The following is a 20,078-nucleotide window of genomic DNA, read 5'->3' as shown; positions in this document are numbered from 1 at the left end:
TTGATAAAAATCTGTTATTTTAGTAATTAATACTACAGCATCAATCAATTATTACATCAATTTATATACCAGTATTTAAAGATAAAGGAATCTAATTACTGTTTCATTGCCTGCAATGTATTAATTGTGAACAGGTAGGTACTGGCCCTGTATAATTTTTTTATATGGTTTATATGGGTAGAGGACGTTATCTTGTAATTATTATTCTTTGACGTTGTGGCGTTTCAAAAAATATATAAATGAATAAGTTTTCGACACTTAAAACAAAAACTTACCCCTATATTTTTACACATTATATTTTTAGTGTTAAATAACAAATAAATTTCAAATAGCTACAGTTAGACTATCTTATATACAAAAATATTATATACCGAAATACGTAGAAATTATAGAAATGCGTTATAGATGCGTTAACCATACATTATATAAATGGAAAAAAACATTACCTATCTACTGATAAATTTAATCTGGTAGTGCGTAGGAATCGATACCTTTACTCCTTATTTCTAACTATAAAAATACCGTGATTATAAAACAATGATTACGTAATTATTATTAATAACTCAGCAGCATTACTAAGAGTTATACCCTTAGAATATTTCACAAATTGCATACTGTGTCCTTGAGTACCAGCGTTTTAAAAGCATAACGGCCGCGTGTTGTCGGTATTGTCGCATTTTCTTGAGAGGGATGTTTCCGTGTCGATAACCACCGTAGCGAAATTTTTTGAATGATTGAAGCAAATCCCGAGAGCAATAACATACCTACGTAATAAAAGATCTCCAGCTGAGGCTCATGGATTACTCATAGAAGCATATAGATAATGGGTTTGCCTTGAATGAAACAATATCACGACGAGTAACGTAATTTTGTTGGACACGAAAAGGATCGTAGGGGAAGGTCAAAATTATCCAAAGATGCAGGTTTTAAAGAATTATTGGAAGAAAATTCGTCTCAAACCCAAGAGGATCTTGCACTTACTAAACAAACTCAAGAAAATAGGTACCATCGTTAGGAACAATTCATAAATACGGTAGCTAGGTAATTGCATGCCATTTATGAATGAAAGCTGAGGAGGAGTTGAACGCCGATTATGCATGTGAGATAGGTACTGCTAGCTAAGCACAAAAAAAAGGTTATTTACATCAAATCGTCACTAGTGATGGAAAGTGCATACATTATAATAATCCACAAAGAAAATAATAACGGGGACCACTTGACCACGCGACTACATCCACAGTGAAAACAAATAAACATGGTAAAAAAACTTATACTGTGGGTTTGATCCAAATACACCATAATATTAAGATCAGCTGGGTGCGGTGTATTACGAGTTGCTTAATACAACTGGAACTTACTACCCAACGAATAATAAACGAGATTAAGCCGAGCTCTGAAGGAGATGAGCGTTTTTCCTCCATATACTACTCCAGTTACGACAAAATTATTCTTCTACAGGATTATTACGGTTTCAGTCCAAAACTATTTAAGAACCCTTGACCACCATCCATTACCCGCACCATCTGACTATAACCTGTTTTGGTCAATGTCACAAGTTCTCTCCGAATATTTTATACTTCGAAAATAATGAAAATGGACATATACACGGCTTTTGATTGATTCGTGGATAGCTTCAAAAGATAAGGAGTTATTCCAGAGTGAAATCTGAATGCTGCCTGAGACATAGAATAAGTCATTGCTGGTGACATTACCTACTTCTATTCAATAAAAACGGGGCGACAGGAATTTATTCATTCAAAAAATATAAATAACACACTTAGATTTTCGAACAGACCGAAGGACGGACTGATAGGCAAACAGATAGGCAGGTTCTCGCTTTACCTTTTTGTACCCAAAACTCATGTTAGAAACAGCGTATTTCCAGTGGACCCCAGGTAGTGAAAACTCATGCCACGCTACTAGCTATAACTGTTTAACTATGTACTATTTCTACACAAAACGAGTCGCAACAGTGCCCTAGCTGATTATGAGCCTGGGCCAGCCAGCACAGAGCTGCAGTTAGGTACCATACCTACACATTAAGATCTAATCTTAATGTGTCGTTACGGACACATTCCACAAAAAATGATGTACATCTTCAACATCACAATTAGGTGTAGGGGACATACCTATTAAAAAAAGGCTATAGCTATAATTTATAAGTAGCGCATATAATGCTAAGCCTTTGTGTATCTTACTCTCAAGATTTTAGGAACATTAATTTTATCTAAGTATACTTATATTGTAATTTAATGACACGTAATCTAATTTTACTGATGATGCTTATTTATAATATAATCAACTTTTAATATTTAATTCAAGAAAACGTGTTGATATTCGGAGGCCCTACTCCGTTGATCGCTCCCTGGTTAGTACACCACTGCATCACAGTATTACATTACTGCTCTAAAAAACCCAGCTCTAAAAAACTACCAAAGTCACATCCCTTTGCATTAATAACAATGTGTATCAATAATGCATCGTATAACCTACTTTATATACAAATGCGTTGATAACAGATACAAATAAATTATTGTTTATTAATAGCTGTAGTGGAATAATAAAAACAATGTCTTCCTGATTCGATAAACACGTAACAAATTTTAGTATGTTATATTTAATGAAAATTGTAAGTTATTGTTACTTATTAAGTAATTCATAATATTGCCCATTCATATCACGTATGTTTATTTAATTATTTTATTCAAAAAATAAATGTATTTTACCACGCAATATCAATTACTTAATGTAGCGAATATCAGAATGAATTTAAAATATTACTAAAATTGAATACCTATTAGCTACTATTGAAAACCTTTGTTTATTTCGTATCTAATTATAAACGAATAGTATTAAATTGAAAAATGACCAGTCATTCTTATAGATAATTTTTTTTTTAGATTTTTGAGATAAAAAATAAAAAAAGAAACGAACAAGGAATCCTGCTAATCCTATCCTACTAATATTATAAATGCGAAAGTTTGTAAGGATATGTTGATGTGCGTTTGTTGCTCTTTCACACAAAAAGTACTGAACCGCTTGCAATGAAATTTGGTACGTAGACAGCTGGACAACTGGAATAACATATTTTTTATACCGATATTCCTACGGGGTACGGACTTACGCGGGTGAAACCGCGGGGCGTAGCTACTGTTTTATTGTTACAGATTGTCTTAATATTACTAGCATTCAATATCTACTAGCTACTATATAATATCTTTGTTGAAATAATAATTTGTAAGTACCTAATTTATTTAATAAAATTATATGAGCCAGAAATGTTTTATTTACGATTTGGATTATTGTATATATTATATCTCGCCGTAAGATTGTAAAATCTTAAACAAATTGTGATCCGAAACTTGCCTGCAATTTATGGGATTACTTTTCAACTGTATAATCTGAATATATCGCAGTTTTATAGGTATTACATAACATTATGTTATTATTAGAGAATTTCGTTTTGAGCTTTGCTTCCAAGGTTTGCAGCGTTCCTATTTCTGTCTAGTTTTCAAACACCGAAATAGGAACCCTGCGTAATCATACATGTATAGATCAAGTCGGATGATAAATACCCACATACTGATTTATGGAAATTTATAACAGCTTAAACATGTAAACCTTCGTCTTCTTTAGGAAGTTAATTGTTAATCGAATCATTGCGGTAAAATCGGTTTCCTATCAAGGCTGTTGTTTTGCAGCTCAGTTAAGCAACTCGTAATTTATTGCCTTAACTTAATTTGTATAGTATTATAAGACTTTTTATAAAACTTACCTACCTACCTAACCTACTTTTTAATCAATATATCTAATAATGGTGTCATCATCAGCCTATATTATATGCTATTACTGTAAGGACACAAGCCTCCTGTGAGGATTCAGGGGATAATACATGACTCTGGCCAAGAGCAGGTTGGCCGATATCTCATATCGTGTAAACTTTTCAGCCTCAAACATGCAGTTATATAATAATAGTACACAAATTTTAAACATATACCTGTCATGTTAACATAAAAAAATATGGATATCCAATATAAAATAGCTTTTAAATAAGCTCACTGCCCACAGCCGAGAATCCATCGTTATTGTATAATACTTGGATGATTCTCTGTGGATCCGCCTGATGTATGTAATGACAAAGATCATCCCCCTTTCATTTTTGATTTCCTAATATTAAATTGAATTAATTGTTTTATTTTAAAATCTTGACAAATGAAATTTAGATCCTATTCATTGGTGACTTCGAAAAATAAAGGCGTATAGAATCAGTATATCATACACAAGTATTCAAAATTTAACCCGTCAAGCAGTGAGTACAAGCTTGTATGTTTTTAAATTTACAAAACTACAGGACCACATTTTGTAAATATTTAAACACCGGACCGTAATTGCGCCAATTAAGGTAATCAACCAGTGTATTAAATCGTTCAAGCATGTATGCATGTATAAGTTTTTTCCACAAAAAGGAGGGACTTTTTTGTAGAAAACAAAGGATTAATGAATCCTTGATACTGAGAGAGGTTACAATTGCATATTTTAAAATGACCAAATGACAAATTTTTATAGATTATATATAAATTATCAAACAAAAAAAGAATCACGGCAATCGCTTGAAGACCCACGGCGTTATCCATTACAAAAACCAAAAAAAAAAATACATTTAGAACACTCGGGTTACTAAATGAGAATTGATTATGGGCAAGAAAACAACTCTCTAATCAACCAGTGTACTAAATCGCTCAAGCATGTAACTTAACTAGACAAACGAGTGGAAAACGTTTTTAATGGTTAATTAGGTTCAGTAATGTTTACCTACCGGTCTATTGTCGGAGAGAAAATATTTTGTAAGACCAGGGACAAAATCAAGGGAATAGGACAGGTCACACTACGACGTATGTAATGATTTGTCGTTATTTGGATAACTCCCAGTGGAATGGTAAAACTTAATAAAAGGATTAAATTTCACTCAAGATATCTGAAGCCTCTTTTTAAATTATTCTCTACTATATAAAAATAAGTCGGGTTTTCCTTCCTGACGCTATAACTCCAGAACCCACGAACCGATTTCCACGGTTTTGCATTCGTTGGAAAGGTCTTGGGCGTCGTGAGGTTTATAGCAAAGAAAATTCCGGAAAAATTTCAACAGAAAAGCGGGAAAAACGAAGCCATCTGGTGGCGAAACGGAGTTCGCGGGGTTTGCTAGTACTATATATATATAATTGTAACATTCATTGTGTTTTCATGCGATGGCCAATTCGATCTATTTATTTAAAACGTAAAATATTTTTAATATTGGCATGATATTAACTTATATCATAATTTAAGGTCTTTAAGTAGAGACTAAATAGATTAACCGACTTGGTATTAAAGGGATCTCGATACTTTTTACGGTGAAGAGATTGAGCTGCGAGACTTGGGGTTTTTTTACAGAATGTTTTTTTATGGTATTATGTATTGCCACAGATAACATAATACTATACTAGGTATTGCTTTTGAATTTGCTTTGGGGGGACGCTCGCGTGTTCGGCGCTTTCCACCCGCTTTTTGTATTATCATCTGAGGATTTAATGCATTGAATGTTATTAGTTACCTATGACAAGAAGAAAATAGCTCTCATTATATCTGTATACTTACTTGAACAACGTACCTACTTAGTACTTATATCCAATCGCGTGCAAAAATAATGTAAATTATAGATAATATAATTATAGATTAATACTTCATATGAGTCTCTTTCAAGAACTCGTGTTAACATGATAACCCCAAATAACCTACAATCATTTGTGCTCACAATGTATGTCAGAGAATTTTCAAGGTATGTTCTGCGTTGTATAAAACTATTTGTTTTTAGTTACTCCTCTACAACAGTTTTGTGTAAATAGTCTTCATTCAATTTCATTTGAGGGTATTCATGTCTTGTAGGTTTTCTATCAGACCATATTATCGTGATTATCATGATAATCGTAATAAACGGATGGCCCATAAGTACCTATAATGTCACGGCCAATTAAAATAGACTAAATTATGTATATCTTAAAGTTTTCCCTGTACTTATAGGACTATGCTCAAAGTGAAAGCTTAAAGCTCGAATATGCCATTGGTGTTGCCACTTTCAATCTGCTTAAAAAGGGTTATTTTAGTGCATTATTTAAATTGTTTACGAGTTAATCCCAGCTAGCTCAAAGGATTCGATGTTGGAGTAAAGAGTGGGAAATAGGATGTTTCTACCAAACTATTTAAATGTATTGTAGCATTATAAGATGATTGTAATATTCATAAAATTAGTTAAAATAGCATTTGAACACATTTTTTCACAAATAAAACATATTTTGATTAGTTATAACAATTATTTAATACAAATTTCTATATGGCTTACATATGATTATTCTATACTACCTTAAAAATACTTAAAACTCTCAATACTTTTGACAATTGCACTTTTTTAATATTTAAATCCACTTCAAAAGGTCTTTACTTTGATCATAGATGAACCTGAATGTCTGTGTCTATTTATCAATGGTATTAGTTACAAAGGTGGTGCTCAAAAAATTTTATAAGTTTTATTTGCTATTGGAAAGTACTTGATATCAAAACATAATTTATGTTTAAGCTGATTTAAGGATACCTTTACTTTCTAATTCTTTTTCTACAGTTGTACCTTCATACATTATCTTGTCTTTTAATGCTTCTTGTAGCATTTGTGCATCAAACCTCTGTTGTGACCATTGCCACCTACAATAGGACCAATACACCAATGTTGTAGTTGCAAAAGCCCCAACTCCCACATGCTGCGATAACAATGGCTTTGAGGTCTTCATAAATGACGCAAATCCAATACCGATGCCTGTGGCAATACCAGTTAAGAAGCTTTCTCGAAAGCAAGGTATTTTGGATAAATCACGACCAAACAGTACTAAACCCTAAAAAATATTTTTTAATCTAAATCTTTATTTTATAAGTAATAAAAGAAGCAACATAACATAATGCTTAATTTATCAAGGTGCACCTAGTTGCTTGAATTTCTATTGGTTTTTTATTTGCAAAACCATTTTATAACCTATTCAAGTGTGTTATGAAAAGAATAATATACATTTTTTATTAATTAATCATTTTTACTGTATAATTTTACTTAAAACATAACAGACTTAAAGCTTTAATTACAATTATAAGCAAAAAAACAGATAATAACATATTCCCACCTGTTTTTCTTCTTCATCTTCTTCTAACATTGATTTTACAACTGTATCCATTGTTATAACTTTATGTTAGTAGTTTGTACTCAGAAAATCATCCAATTGAAGCAAGGATCAAATATTGTATATTATATAAAAGTAAATATTAATTCTGGATTAGGAAAGGGAGAAAAATAACATCCAGCTGATCGCCAATAATTGTCAAGTGACACTTATAAAACGTCATCCGTCAAATCCATGTCAGGTCTCAAAATTATTATCAATATTGCCATCGTATATTTTTACAATGATATAATGTCACAAAGATATAATGCCAGTGCATCAGGCATGAAACCTTAATTTTTTTGTTCTTTGGAGTCTTAATCTCTATTCTGAAAAACCAATGGCTAAGTATGCATATGTACGTTTTTTTCCACAAAAAAGGAGGGACTTTTTTGTAGAAAACAAAGGATTAATGAATCCTTGATAGTGAGAGATTACGATTGCATGTTTTCAAATGACCCAATGACAATTTTTTATACATTATATATAAATTATCAAAAAAAAATACATTTAGAACACTCGGGTTACTAAATAAGAATGGATTATGGGCAAGAAAACAACTCTTCTCTCTCCACTTTCAAAGTTTGTATTTTTGATAGATCAAACTTGATACAGGTACTCATTGTACAAGTTCGTATCAAAATTTCAAAGTAAAAATATTTATAAACTAACATGTAGCCCATTTCAACAACAACACACAAATTTATTTTGTTTTTCTTTTACATTAAGTAGACATAAAATGTAATGTAACATTGTTTTAAGGAAGAAGCAGCAACTAGTTCGATTGTCAGTGGGTCATATAAAAGATGTAACTTCTTTATTTTATGTCAATAAATATTTATTCATTTTCATTTTCAAAAATCACATAAATATTTATAATATCACTAGCTGCGACACGCGGTTTCACCCGCGTAAGTCCGTATCCCGTAAGAATATCGGGATAAAAAGTTGCCTATATGTTATTCCAGTTGTCCAGCTGTCTACATACCAAATTTCATTGGAATCGGTTCAGTAGCTTTTTCGTGAAGGAGCAACAAACACACACATCCTTACAAACTTTCGCATTTATAATATTAGTAGGAAGTAGGATATTACAGCCCAATAATCATAAACATAATAATTTATAATAATAATGTTAATCATTTATGACCTATATCTAATAGTAAATATCCTTGGAATTCATTATATTGTAAATGTTCGACTTCCCATATCGTACTTTGTTAATTCTTTCTGTAACTTCTTAAAATTGGATATATGATGTCTAAGGAATCATTTATTTCACCTCGCGATTTGCCACCTGCAAAGAAAAAAATGCTTTACGGGCTATCAATTATTTTAGCTCATTCTTATTTTGATGTATAAATATTAAAATATATAAGCTACATAATTTTTTATTAGTAGTCATAGTCCACTGATGGAGTAGTCTTTTGAACTTGTTCTTTTTAGGGTTCCATGCCCAATGGATAAAAACGATACCCTATTACATTAGTTAATAAATAAAATAAATAAATAAATATGAGTATCTTTACCTGTTATGACCATTTTTCCATTAACAAATATTAAGAGAACCACTCTTGGCCGTACCATCCTATATACAAGTCCAGGAAATAGTTCTGGTTCATATGAAGCAAATTGTCCATGTGCTTGTTGAAGTGCCTCTAATCTTATTGGAAATCTTAAATCAGCAGTAGCTATGAAATTTTGTACTTTGTAATTCAAAAATTTTGCCTAAAATTTTAACAAATATTAAAAATTATCACAACCTTAGAACAATCTGTTATTTTATAATAATCGTAATTCCCAAATTTATCATGCAATTGTTTAAGTGACCAAGCCAAATGCAAGGTTGATTAATTCAATATTGTAATAATCTGCTCCTTTAAAGCTCCTTTGCCTATATCTTCTTAAAGTCTTTTGTAAAAGTTTGCACCATTTCTGTTGTTTAAAATTAAAATAAGAAATCAATAATATAATTCAAAGCTCCATAAGTATTTATGTATGAAAAATTTTTTAAAGCAGTCAATTATATCAACAAAAAAAAGAATCAATCATACCGGAAATCCTAACTTCTGTATAATTCTTGCAAACTTTCTAGCAGATATATATGCATCATGCTCATTCCTTGCTCCTGTACACACAATTTTTCCTGATCTAAAAATAGCATTTTTAAAAAATCATATTTATTTTTTACCCGACATAAAAGGCTTATTATGTATTTATAACCATATGTATTTGTAACGAAAAGGGGTTATTATGTATTTATGTATATTTATTGAGCCTTGACCAATTTTCAGATTTTTATGTGAGTGGTGTCATTATATCGTGTTTTGGCACTTTACAACAAAAATAAAAGATAACTTGTTTATCAATTTCAAAGGTTTTGTTTTCTGTAAACTTATTCAAATTCAAGGGATAACACACGCACACATTCTCAAATGCTCATTTAAGTTGCACACACTCTAATTTGCCTGATTTCTATGATAATGAATAAAATACTTATAAACTTAAAGCTTTTCAAAACATACTTTTAAGTCATATAGTCCCCTAAACATATGCTATGTTTAGGGGACAGAAATAACAAAACCAGTTCTATAGATATGGTGACTTGTAATAACAATTGATATTGTTATTTGAATGTATACAGTTTTATGCTTAGAATTGAAAAAGAAATAAATGTTTCATGTAATAAACCTATCAAAACACAATTTTTATGCAAGTTCAACCTACCTAAAAACTAATGCTGTTGCTCTAGGTTCCAATATTTTCATTACAACTCCATGAAATCTTGCTGGGTTATATTCTGAATATCTTGTTCGACAATAAATATCCAATAAATTTAGTTCACATCCTAAACTAACTGTAGACACACAATTTCTAAAAAGAACATTAAATTGTTATTTTTATTTACTTAATCAAAAACTTGATTATCCAAATTGTAGTTGCATGTTTCAAAAGTATTATACTAGTGACACCTATGAAATAACTTTATACTTTCAAGATGACAAAACTTACACATATTGAAAACAAATTTAAGAATATATTATTTGTTAACATAACTGGATAATCAATTGTTTAATTTGGTCATAATATATTTTATTATTCAAATAATAAACATTTGCATAAGGTATGATATGGATATAGGATAAAGTGCAAACAATATACATTTCATAAAAATCTAAAAAACATTGTACATATCGTAAAACTTACTGTAACTTAACACTGCTTTTTACTTGACTTGCAGCACTTGCCATAGGGGTTATTGCAGTCATAGATGCATGTGGATTGACTATTTGCGGAGTAAAGGACCTATTTGTAGGTGTCAAGGCTACTTCACCTATAATTCTTGTTTGGGATGAAGTGTGGCTTCCTGATGCAGCATCATCACTTTTACAGTTTGGGGTTGTTATGTTACTATTCTTCATATTACCATCAATATCATTTTTATTCTCACCTACATTTTCTTGGGTTAAGTCCAATGTTGCTGTGGTACCCATAGATTTAGTAGTTGTCTCCTAAGCAAAAATAAAAAAAATAAATATTTAAAAATAATGTGTTACATATTTAATAACGCGTAAAATAAATAAAACATATATTTCAGTGAAGTAGATATATTGGATAAGATGCAGTCATATTTACCTGGCCGGTATTAGTTATAGGAGTTGTATTCATCTTTCAATATTTATAAAACGATTGAACTACATTTATTTACTCAACCGATTATGAAAAGAAAAATCCAATCATATTTGTTAAAAGTTTTAGCAAACAATATGTATTATTAAGAACGTATAAAAAATAGTTATGTTTTTAAGTAAAATATTAATTTTCACAGATTATAAACACATGAAAAGGATTAATTATTTCCCAATCCCCTTTCGCAAATCCCAACATTCCAATTTCGAACTTCCAATCAACTTTCAAGTTTCAGTGTCAAATCACAGATTAATACATAAATCCGTAATGTCAAACATAGTCAACAGATAGATAGAGGTAGTGCAGTGTTGCCACCTTGTTTTCCCAAAAAGGACATCTCGGCACCCTAAATAGCCAAATTTTTTTTTAAATGTGAACTCGGAATAGCGTAATCGCAATTTGCTTCTCAAGTGAAGTTCTCAAGTGTCAAATACATATTGTGAGTAAGCACAGAGGACTCACTGTGTGTAGTGTAATAAACGTATATGCGCTTTAAAATTTAAATTCAGTGTAATAAGCGCATTAATTCAGAAGCAAATTTCGAAACTAGGGGATTCTGATCAAACTACCCTAAATTTAGGTACTGAATCAGACATGAACATCACTAGTGATTCAGAAATACGTAATAATATCTACGAATGGATTCAAGATCCTTTTACATAATAATAAATATAATTATGCCACTTATTCTAAACCAAAATATCATCATACAAAATAGTGAAAGTGCAAAAGAAAGATTGGTTGTAATCTGTTCTCACAGGAAATTCGTATTAAGATTTAAAATTCAATTCTTTTTTATCCTAAGCCCTGGTAACAAAAATTATCCCTGAAAAATATTGGGCTATTAAAAAAAGTCAAGTAAGTATAAGTATTTAAATAAGTCAAGCTATACGTAGCAACGCATCAACGGTTCGAATCCTGCCTCGTGATCAAATTTTTTTCTATTCTTTCAAAATTTCTCATTTATAAAGCATTTCAATGCTATAAAACTAAAAATTAAATTTAAGTCAAGCTATATGTAACAAATGTGGTCACACCTTTTTAAATATGTTTCTAATTAGCCTTCTAAATAATCTAGTCAGTCAGAAACCATCCTAATGCGCATATAACACTAAATTAGGGGTTACTGAATTTAGAATAATGTATTCGCATGCAGCGAATTATCGTCGTAAATCGTCATCGTGGGTATAAAATTAGTAATATCTTACAAATCGGACGTGAATGTATATGAGAACGGTAGGCAAACTTTAGTGTTTATTATCGTATTATGTGAATTTGGCTCAAAACTTTTTTGAGTTTACAATGTCTACGATAAGATTTAATCAAAAAGGAGACCTTTGTATTTTGTTTTCATGAAAAAAATCTTTTAACAGCTGCAACTTCACTGAGTGCCTTAGGCTATGTATTATGTACTCCGGACGTATTACTAGTAATAAATTATGACATGCTGACAATAATTTTTATTTTTATTTTTTACAGTCACAGAATAATTAACACGGTTGCCACCAGTTTACCCAGTTAAAAACACAGTAAAAAATAAGACATTCATTTTATATTTTTCTTGAGAAGTCGTTTGCTGATACTAATATCTGGATCGTAAGCATTAAGGTGCCCCACGCTTTTGGGTTAGCGTATACATGCAAATGTGAGTCATGAGACTTTATTATCACATGAGACTTATGTTTATACTCTTTGCAACAATATTTTGACACTTGACAGATAATAGAAGTTGTTTGTCAGTGCCTTCACAGATGACAGTTGTAAGATTCCTTCTTCCAATTTCCAAATATAAAATAAGCCAATTTTATCCAAAGTTATCTCGTTAATCTTGTGTTTGTGTGAATAACCATTAATTAATGAATAAAATGGCTCCTAAAGCGGGTGGAGATTCGGCGAAAGTTAACTCAGCTGTGTATAAAGATAAAAGTAAACCAACTGATATTCGTCTCAGTAACATAAATGCCGCAAAAGGTAAATAAACTATCTATTTCATTGTTAAATATCAATATTAAACAAAAACGTTACACATGCTTCCTTAAGAATTCATAAAATTTTGTTACCGTGATCTAATTTAACAAATTTTATCATATAAAAATGAGTATTTTTATCGCACTCAAACTGCTCACAATTTTCTTACACCTGTTATATTTTTCGTTCATTCTGATTGCATCTTAAAAATTACCTAGCCAATTGTACAGTTCCTTTATAATTCCACACGAAACATTTTTATTCATATAAATTAGGTTGTGTAAAAGACTATAGTTATACTTAAAAATTTATACTTAAAATAAGAAGATTCATTATGTACTTTATAACACTATATTAATAGTTGTAATTGCTTTTGCTAAATATAAATGCATTATTTTAGCTTCTCTAATAAATACAATTAATTCTCTATATTTGATTATAAACTTCGTAAAGCAAATAATAAAACAATATTTTAACTTCTAGCTGTCTCAGATGCTATAAGGACAAGTTTGGGTCCTCGTGGTATGGACAAGATGGTATGTCAAATATTTTTTGTCAATTTTCATTATTATTAAATAGTTTTAACACATGTTTCTTTAGTCCTTTTCTAGTATTATTATTTCAGTAAAAAAATAAACATCAATAATCAGATCAATCAGTTGCCCAGAGTATACTATGATCAACAGACTATAATATAACCAAATATTATATTGTGTAATACAAGAATGTAATTTGTAGTAGTAGTTTTTTCTTTGAACCTGGATTTGTTTAACTTTTTTTTTATGTTTTTAAATTGTGTGTATTTAATAGTGATCAATTTTATAGATTCAAGCAGCCAATGGTGAAGTAACTATCACAAATGATGGAGCAACTATCTTAAAGCAAATGTGTGTCATTCATCCTGCAGCAAAAATGGTAACAATTGCCATACAATTTTTGTTTTTCACTTGTGATAAATATTTATAACATTAGAAGTCTCTCCAATTAATTTTGTTGGATATACTGATACAAATGTTCATTATTATTATTTTATTTCATAATATCCCGTTTATTATTTCAGCTTGTGGAGCTATCCCGTGCACAGGATATTGAGGCTGGAGATGGGACAACATCAGTTGTCGTAATTGCGGGTGCATTGCTTGATGCTGCTGAGAAGCTATTGCAAAAAGGAATTCATCCCACTGTTATATCAGATGGCTTTCAGAAGGCTTTAAAAATGGCATTGCAGGTAAAACAGTTAATAATTTTAGTTTCATCATTTTGGATTTTATAGTGTTATTTCTTAACAGTTTTACATATATGTATAAATATAATAATGACAATCTATAAAAAATATATTCAAAGGTTGTAGAAAGCATGTCAACTCCAGTTGATTTGTCGAATGAGGATGCATTATTGAAAGCTGCAGCAACGTCCCTGAATTCAAAAGTTGTCTCCCAACACTCTACAATACTAGCACCTATTGCAGTTCAAGCAATCCGTTCTGGCAAGTAAAGTTGATATATTTACTGATTTGATGCATGTTGACTTGTTAACAGGTTTACTAAACATTTTATTTTCACTCTAATGTATGCCAATTGAATAACATGTGTCTAATCTCATAGTTCTAATTATTGCAACATCCAGCACCAGTCATGTAAACTTTACAATGCTTCTGACTTTTATTGATAATATGAAATACATTTTAGTAATGGAGCCAATTCCTGGAGGTGTGGGTGCTCGTGTTGATTTGCGTGATGTCAAGGTTATTGAGCGTATTGGAGGCACTGTTGAGGATACAGAATTAGTTCAAGGTCTGGTTATTGCTCATCGCTCAGCAAATGTGAATGGACCACATCGTATTGAAAAAGCTAAAGTTGGTCTTATTCAATTCTGCATATCACCACCCAAAACTGATGTGAGTGGTATTTTCATACTTTTTTTTTAGTTTTTGGATTGAATTTTTTTTAGGTACTCCATTAGGTGAAATTCATGAAATTTCAATAAATAATACAACTACTAAAATTTTACCTTTATTGTATTATTGCTATGCTTTTTTTTATTATACATTAAATTTTTATGATACAGATGGATCACAATGTCATTGTATCTGATTATGCTGCTATGGACCGTGTTCTAAAGGAAGAGCGTCAGTACATCTTGAACATTGTTAAACAAATCAAAAAGGCTGGATGCAATGTTCTGCTGGTTCAGAAATCTATCTTGAGGTTAATATTTTTCAGTAGCAGAAAATAATTCTTAGTTTGTAACTGTTATTTACTAACTACAACTTCCTAACTAAACTGCTGAAGTATAATGTTGTTTGTTTGTCTGGAAGTCTATTAACAGATTTATTTTTTCCACAGAGATGCCCTCAGTGACTTAGCTGTTCATTTCTTGGACAAAATCAAGACTATGGTTATTAAAGATATTGAGCGTGAGGACATTGAATTTGTATGCAAAACACTTGGATGTCGCCCAATTGCATCTCTTGATCATTTCACAGCTGAGAATTTAGTAAATGTTGATTTAGTTGAAGAAATCAATGAACCTTTGGGGAAATATATCAAGGTTAGTGATTTTTATAAAGATAATGTTTATTCATACTCAACTTACTAATACCAATGTACTTATTTAATGTGCTTAATCCTTATCTGTGCTACTGTTACCTTAAAACTTAATCCATATGTGAAATGTGAAAGTTTGTTTGTTTGTCTTTCTGTCAAGTTTCAATGGGATGATTTTATGTAATGTCTATAGTTAGGAAGCTAGAGAGTGATAAAGGCTTCTTTCCTTACTAAAACATCGAAACGAAAAACGAAATGAAAGCTGGTTGTGTACACACATGTGAAGATTGTATATAATTTTATGTCCAGATTATATCAGAAAAAAATCTAATTTTGTCAATACACAGATGACGGGCTGCTCCAACGGCGGGCGTACAGTTTCCGTAGTAGTACGCGGCACCAGCGGCGCGGTGACCGCCGAGGCGGCGCGTTCGCTGCATGACGCGCTGTGCGCGGTGCGCTGCGTGGCGCGGCGGCCGGCGCTGTTGCCGGGCGGCGGCGCACCGGAAGCGGCAGCCGCCGCGGAGTTGACGCGGGCAGCGCTCGCCGCGCCCGGGGCGGACCACTACTGTCTGAGGGCGTACGCGGACGCGTTGGAAGTCATTCCGTCTACGTTGGCTGAGAATGCAGGTTCGGATTTTTTAAACCATTACAATCTATTTTTTAAACCATTACAATCTTGCCATATGCTTGTCTGTTTCTAATACATTGATGCACGATTTTTGGTGTACAAAATTATTTTACTTGTATATTACATAGTTCTATTCACGTTTAAATCTTTTTTGTTTTCTTTTATTGTACTTATAAAAATAGGGATGGTAAACCAACTAAACTGCAAGTTTCAATTTGCCTCGTGTGTTGTTCTAATAAGAGAGAGAAGTTTGTCTGTAACAACTGAAAAACTTGATGGTGTTTAGATTAGCATTATATTGCATCATATAAACAGTTAGATAAGTACATGACGCCACCAGGTCTGAACCCGATCGAGACGGTGACGGAGCTGCGCGCGGCGCACGCGACGGGCTCGGCGAGCGGCGCCGGCGTGAACGTGCGCCGCGGCCGCGTGACCGACATGCGCCACGAGCACGTGCTGCAGCCGCTGCACGTCACCGCGTCCGCGCTCGCGCTCGCTACTGAGACCGTACGCGCTATACTCAAGATTGACGATATTGTGAGTAATTTCATTTATTTCAAATAATTTGACATATATTATACCATATACAATTTGTGTGCATCATTATACACGTAAAGATCGAGTTTGGTGAATGCTTCAAAATTTTTTCTTCTATATTATTCTAAGCGACAAAATTAAACTGTTAGTAATGTTTGCAACATAAAGTCTGAAACGCGGTATTTTTAATATTTTCACAATTTTCGTTAAGTCAAAATATGATGTGATAAGATTTCAAACCAATTTAGAGACTAGGAGATAAAGAAGTAATGTATTTGTGGCAGTTTTAGTTGTGTTTAGTATAGATTGTAGTTGGGTAGGTAGCTTTTTTATTTTATTGTTTCCAAAATAGTTATTTGTCCATACATTTTCCATGATTGCGTTTTTCAATTGTTTTATTTTTTCTACTACATTAACTATTAAAGGCAATGTATTCAAATCGTCTAAGAGTAGATATATAGTAATATAAATATATAATATAAAAGAGGGTTCAAATTCTACTTGACTTCCTCACAAATCATTATAAAATTTTCAAAATGAATCTATTTTGTACCTGGCCTTTCATTATTTAATTGATTTTGTTTGATATTCTAAATTAAATAATTTTTGTTTCAGATCAACACAATTAACTGATGTGGCATTTAAAAATATACACATAGTATTAACAATATGTTTTAAAAATGCTTGTTTATGTTAAACTTTAAACACTAAGAATGTTTTAATTAATAAAATACTTCTCTTAAAAATACCTAAAAGTATCACAATATCTTTCTTATGGAATAATATAATGGTAGTGATTGACCAGCACACTGGTTAATTACAAATTAAAAGAACAATTTTTTGTTGCAATTGCTTTATTAGTTTTAATTCAAATAAATAACACAATTTAAAATTTGTTGTTTTTTTTACCAATATCTTAACGTTGATAAGGATGAATTTGATTGGCTGATTTAATATTAGTCTTAATAGCAGAAGGTGCTTTGGGCATGGCTGGTGCAGAGGGTCCCATTTGTGGTGTGGGTCCTCTTGATGGTCCCATACCTGGGGCTACTCCTTGAGGTACACATGGTGGCATTCCTGGCCTTAAACCTTTTCCTGTTCCTACTGCAGTAACCAATGCATGTGTATCAGCAATGCTGTGTGTTGGTTGCATTCCTGCAACAAAATATAGAAAATTATTATCAAGCCTTTATAAAATTGTAGATTTATAATATTTTATGATAAATTGCAATATTTAAATTTTAAGGTAGGTAGGTACTAAGGTAATGGTTTTACAAGTAGTCTTAGTTGAATATTTATAATGTTTGACACAAACCTGCAGATCTCATAGATTCACCTTCCCAATCTTCCCGACCTTTTGATATTATTTCCCAAACATGACTGATGACTTTTGTGAATTGAGCTACTTGTTTCTGGAAAAATGGATTTCAATCTAATCAGATTTCATTATAGTGGGTCTTGTACCATTTTTATCTTATCTAGATGTTCATTCAGTTTTATAACATAACTAGCTTAGTTACATAATGTTATTTTACATATAAACCATCCTGAATCACTATTTATAAAAAAGACACATCAAATATGTTGTGTAGTTTTAAAGATTTAATCATACAAAATTGCGCCCAAAGAAGTTGGTTACAAACAAACAAACATACAGGTGAAGCTAATATAAAGCGTGTAAAAAAATCATGACTATAGGAAAAATGTTATACCTGAGCAGTATCATAACTGAGTGTGCTGGCTTTATGGTTAAGTTGTTGTAACCTTTGTTCTGCTTGAGGTTCTGGTTTGGTCCGCAAAAGATCTGGGACAAGATCATGTGTGCATGCTGGTACTCTACCCTCTGTAAGTCGGGCAAGTTCTTCATCACGCTCACAGCCAAGTTGTAATGGTAATACCACTACGGATCTCAGTGATGGAGCTAACTCCGCTTGTAGAATTTTACTAAGACCTGTCAACTATAAAAATAAACTTGCTGTTTATTTAGACCTACGCTAGCCAATAATGTAATAAGGAGTGATGGTTATGATTTATTACAAGTTGATACATAAATTAAAATATCATTTTTGCAATAAGTTCTGCCATAAATGCAAAGACACTATATAGTTTATGCAACTCATACTTTACTCTTATTAAGACTAGAATGTCTTTGGACACGATAACTGGTAAAAATCCGTCGTATTAATTATTTATTTTGATGGATATCTTTTTTTGTTCCTAATCTGGATTAAGTAAACATGGTTAACTTTTTGTCGCATTGACAATGTTTTTTCTTTTTATGAATTTTTTTTTTATTTGCGTATTTGATTATTGTGTTCATAGTAAAAAGTCATCAATAAACAAAAAATCATCTACTTACATGTCCTGATAATATAGCATAATTATCGAGAAAGCTTGGCCAATGAATGGTTTCATATTCAGTTTCTAACTTTGTTATTAAAGCTTGAATTGCACCTTTCAAATCATTAACTCTGTTTAAAATAGCATGTAAAGTTGCTTCCAACTGCTTTTCTTCTCTTTGCATAGCGATAAATTAAGTAAATGTTGAGCACAATGTTTTCAACGTTTTAAAAGGTTCAATAATAAAAATAATATGTTATAATATAGAGTATTCAATACAAAATTCATAAATACGATTATTTCTAGTTCTCTTCATACAAATTACGATAAATGTGGAACTGACATTTAATTTTACAATAAACTACAGATTAAGGAATTGACAGTTGACACGGACAATTTTTTTAAAGATTTATTGGCTAGGTTACAAGACCTTTAAGCCAAAACATGGACAAAAACAGTCACCAAACATAAAAAACCTAGGTTGTATATCTATGTACCATAGACATAGTATGAGATCACTGATCATGACAGTTGAGAGTTGCCACATGTCAGGGCACATCATGGAGGTAGGTACAAACTACAAAGTAGTATCGTATATTAGTCTGTTGCAGTACTACGTTATAGAGTAAAGTAAAGCAATCTGGATATTGTGGTTTGGGAGACTTTTTAAATTTTGTAGCAAAAACATTTTCCGACTGATTTGTAGTGACAAAAAAAATCCATGGTGTGACGACGATCCCGATCTTCTTAAGTGGAATCCTAGGCTCCTAGAATCACAGTTATAGTTTAAGAATAGCAAGGGCCGAACCATAAAGAATAAACATCATATACCCAATAACTGGCTCATTAGTGAAACAGAAGCAGGATGCTACTCTTTATTCCTTTTTCATTCATCAAGAATTGAAGATACAAAAGAAAGATCAATAGTAGAATTTGAATAAACGTCATTCGTCTACTGTTGACAGCTCTGTTAAAATATCTTTATTACGTTATTAATAGTGACAATATCTGTGTGGTGAATATCAAAACATTGACTTTAATTCTTGCTTGTCTGAAGTGAGTAATTACTATAACGTAATTGAGTGTAAAAGTCAGTTAAATTGCATATTACTTTTTATTTTTCGTAAA

At 31.6% G+C, this 20,078-nt stretch overlaps 5 protein-coding genes across 5 annotated transcripts in view; 1 reads left to right on the top strand and 4 right to left on the bottom strand.

The window, feature by feature from the left end:
• Positions 1-6,327: 6,327 nt before the first annotated feature.
• On the bottom strand, positions 6,328-7,429 carry LOC119834561 (cytochrome c oxidase assembly protein COX20, mitochondrial). Its single transcript, XM_038358957.1, has 2 exons — positions 7,200-7,429; positions 6,328-6,920 (listed from the first exon to the last, which is right to left on the bottom strand). The coding sequence occupies exons 1-2, from the start codon at positions 7,248-7,250 to the stop codon at positions 6,606-6,608; spliced, it is 366 nt and encodes a 121-aa protein (XP_038214885.1). The 5' UTR covers positions 7,251-7,429; the 3' UTR covers positions 6,328-6,605.
• Positions 7,430-8,339: 910 nt separating this feature from the next.
• LOC119834636 (TATA-box-binding protein-like) lies at positions 8,340-11,163 on the bottom strand. The gene is made up of 6 exons (XM_038359055.1): positions 10,872-11,163; positions 10,443-10,747; positions 9,963-10,109; positions 9,290-9,386; positions 8,765-8,963; positions 8,340-8,532 (listed from the first exon to the last, which is right to left on the bottom strand). Exons 1-6 carry the CDS (start codon positions 10,902-10,904, stop codon positions 8,456-8,458), a joined length of 858 nt encoding a protein of 285 aa, XP_038214983.1. The 5' UTR covers positions 10,905-11,163; the 3' UTR covers positions 8,340-8,455.
• Positions 11,164-12,678: 1,515 nt separating this feature from the next.
• Positions 12,679-17,286, top strand: LOC119834222 (T-complex protein 1 subunit delta). Its single transcript, XM_038358554.1, has 11 exons — positions 12,679-12,896; positions 13,377-13,429; positions 13,719-13,808; positions 13,954-14,121; positions 14,238-14,379; positions 14,582-14,790; positions 14,961-15,100; positions 15,239-15,443; positions 15,787-16,069; positions 16,411-16,610; positions 17,226-17,286. Exons 1-11 carry the CDS (start codon positions 12,782-12,784, stop codon positions 17,241-17,243), a joined length of 1,623 nt encoding a protein of 540 aa, XP_038214482.1. The 5' UTR covers positions 12,679-12,781; the 3' UTR covers positions 17,244-17,286.
• LOC119834223 (mediator of RNA polymerase II transcription subunit 8) lies at positions 17,285-19,317 on the bottom strand. The gene is made up of 4 exons (XM_038358555.1): positions 18,970-19,317; positions 18,323-18,568; positions 17,926-18,022; positions 17,285-17,765 (listed from the first exon to the last, which is right to left on the bottom strand). The coding sequence occupies exons 1-4, from the start codon at positions 19,132-19,134 to the stop codon at positions 17,527-17,529; spliced, it is 747 nt and encodes a 248-aa protein (XP_038214483.1). The 5' UTR covers positions 19,135-19,317; the 3' UTR covers positions 17,285-17,526.
• A 181-nt stretch (positions 19,318-19,498) lies between these two features.
• LOC119834334 (rab3 GTPase-activating protein non-catalytic subunit-like) overlaps positions 19,499-20,078 on the bottom strand; it is a 4,463-nt gene continuing 3,883 nt past the window's right edge. The window contains exon 8 of the mRNA XM_038358676.1: positions 19,499-19,717. Within this exon, the coding sequence (XP_038214604.1) occupies positions 19,499-19,717 (219 nt within the window). The remainder of the gene's footprint in view (positions 19,718-20,078) is intronic.

The sequence above is a fragment of the Zerene cesonia genome, chromosome 19 (genome assembly GCF_012273895.1).
Source record: "Zerene cesonia ecotype Mississippi chromosome 19, Zerene_cesonia_1.1, whole genome shotgun sequence".
Classification (NCBI taxonomy): domain Eukaryota; kingdom Metazoa; phylum Arthropoda; class Insecta; order Lepidoptera; family Pieridae; genus Zerene; species Zerene cesonia.
Note: the sequence above shows the minus strand (reverse complement) of the source record. Positions and strands in the feature narration are given on the sequence as shown.

Excerpts from the sequence above, each read along its gene's own strand:
- LOC119834561 (XM_038358957.1), bottom strand. The coding sequence starts at position 7,250 with ATGGATACAGTTGTAAAATCAATGTTAGAAGAAGATGAAGAAGAAAAA. Across the intron at positions 6,921-7,199 it reads AAGATGAAGAAGAAAAACAG|GGTTTAGTACTGTTTGGTCG; the intron begins GTGGGAATATGT and ends AATATTTTTTAG.
- LOC119834636 (XM_038359055.1), bottom strand. The coding sequence starts at position 10,904 with ATGAATACAACTCCTATAACTAATACCGGCCAG. Across the intron at positions 8,964-9,289 it reads TACAGAAGTTAGGATTTCCG|GCAAAATTTTTGAATTACAA; the intron begins GTATGATTGATT and ends TTAAAATTTTAG. Across the intron at positions 8,533-8,764 it reads TGGAAAAATGGTCATAACAG|GTGGCAAATCGCGAGGTGAA; the intron begins GTAAAGATACTC and ends TTTTCTTTGCAG.
- LOC119834222 (XM_038358554.1), top strand. The coding sequence starts at position 12,782 with ATGAATAAAATGGCTCCTAAAGCGGGTGGAGATTCGGCGAAAGTTAAC. Across the intron at positions 14,122-14,237 it reads CTTTAAAAATGGCATTGCAG|GTTGTAGAAAGCATGTCAAC; the intron begins GTAAAACAGTTA and ends ATATATTCAAAG. Across the intron at positions 15,101-15,238 it reads GTTCAGAAATCTATCTTGAG|AGATGCCCTCAGTGACTTAG; the intron begins GTTAATATTTTT and ends TTTTTTCCACAG.
- LOC119834223 (XM_038358555.1), bottom strand. The coding sequence starts at position 19,134 with ATGCAAAGAGAAGAAAAGCAGTTGGAAGCAACTTTACATGCTATTTTA. Across the intron at positions 18,023-18,322 it reads TCAGTTATGATACTGCTCAG|AAACAAGTAGCTCAATTCAC; the intron begins GTATAACATTTT and ends CCATTTTTCCAG. Across the intron at positions 17,766-17,925 it reads TGAATCTATGAGATCTGCAG|GAATGCAACCAACACACAGC; the intron begins GTTTGTGTCAAA and ends ATTTTGTTGCAG.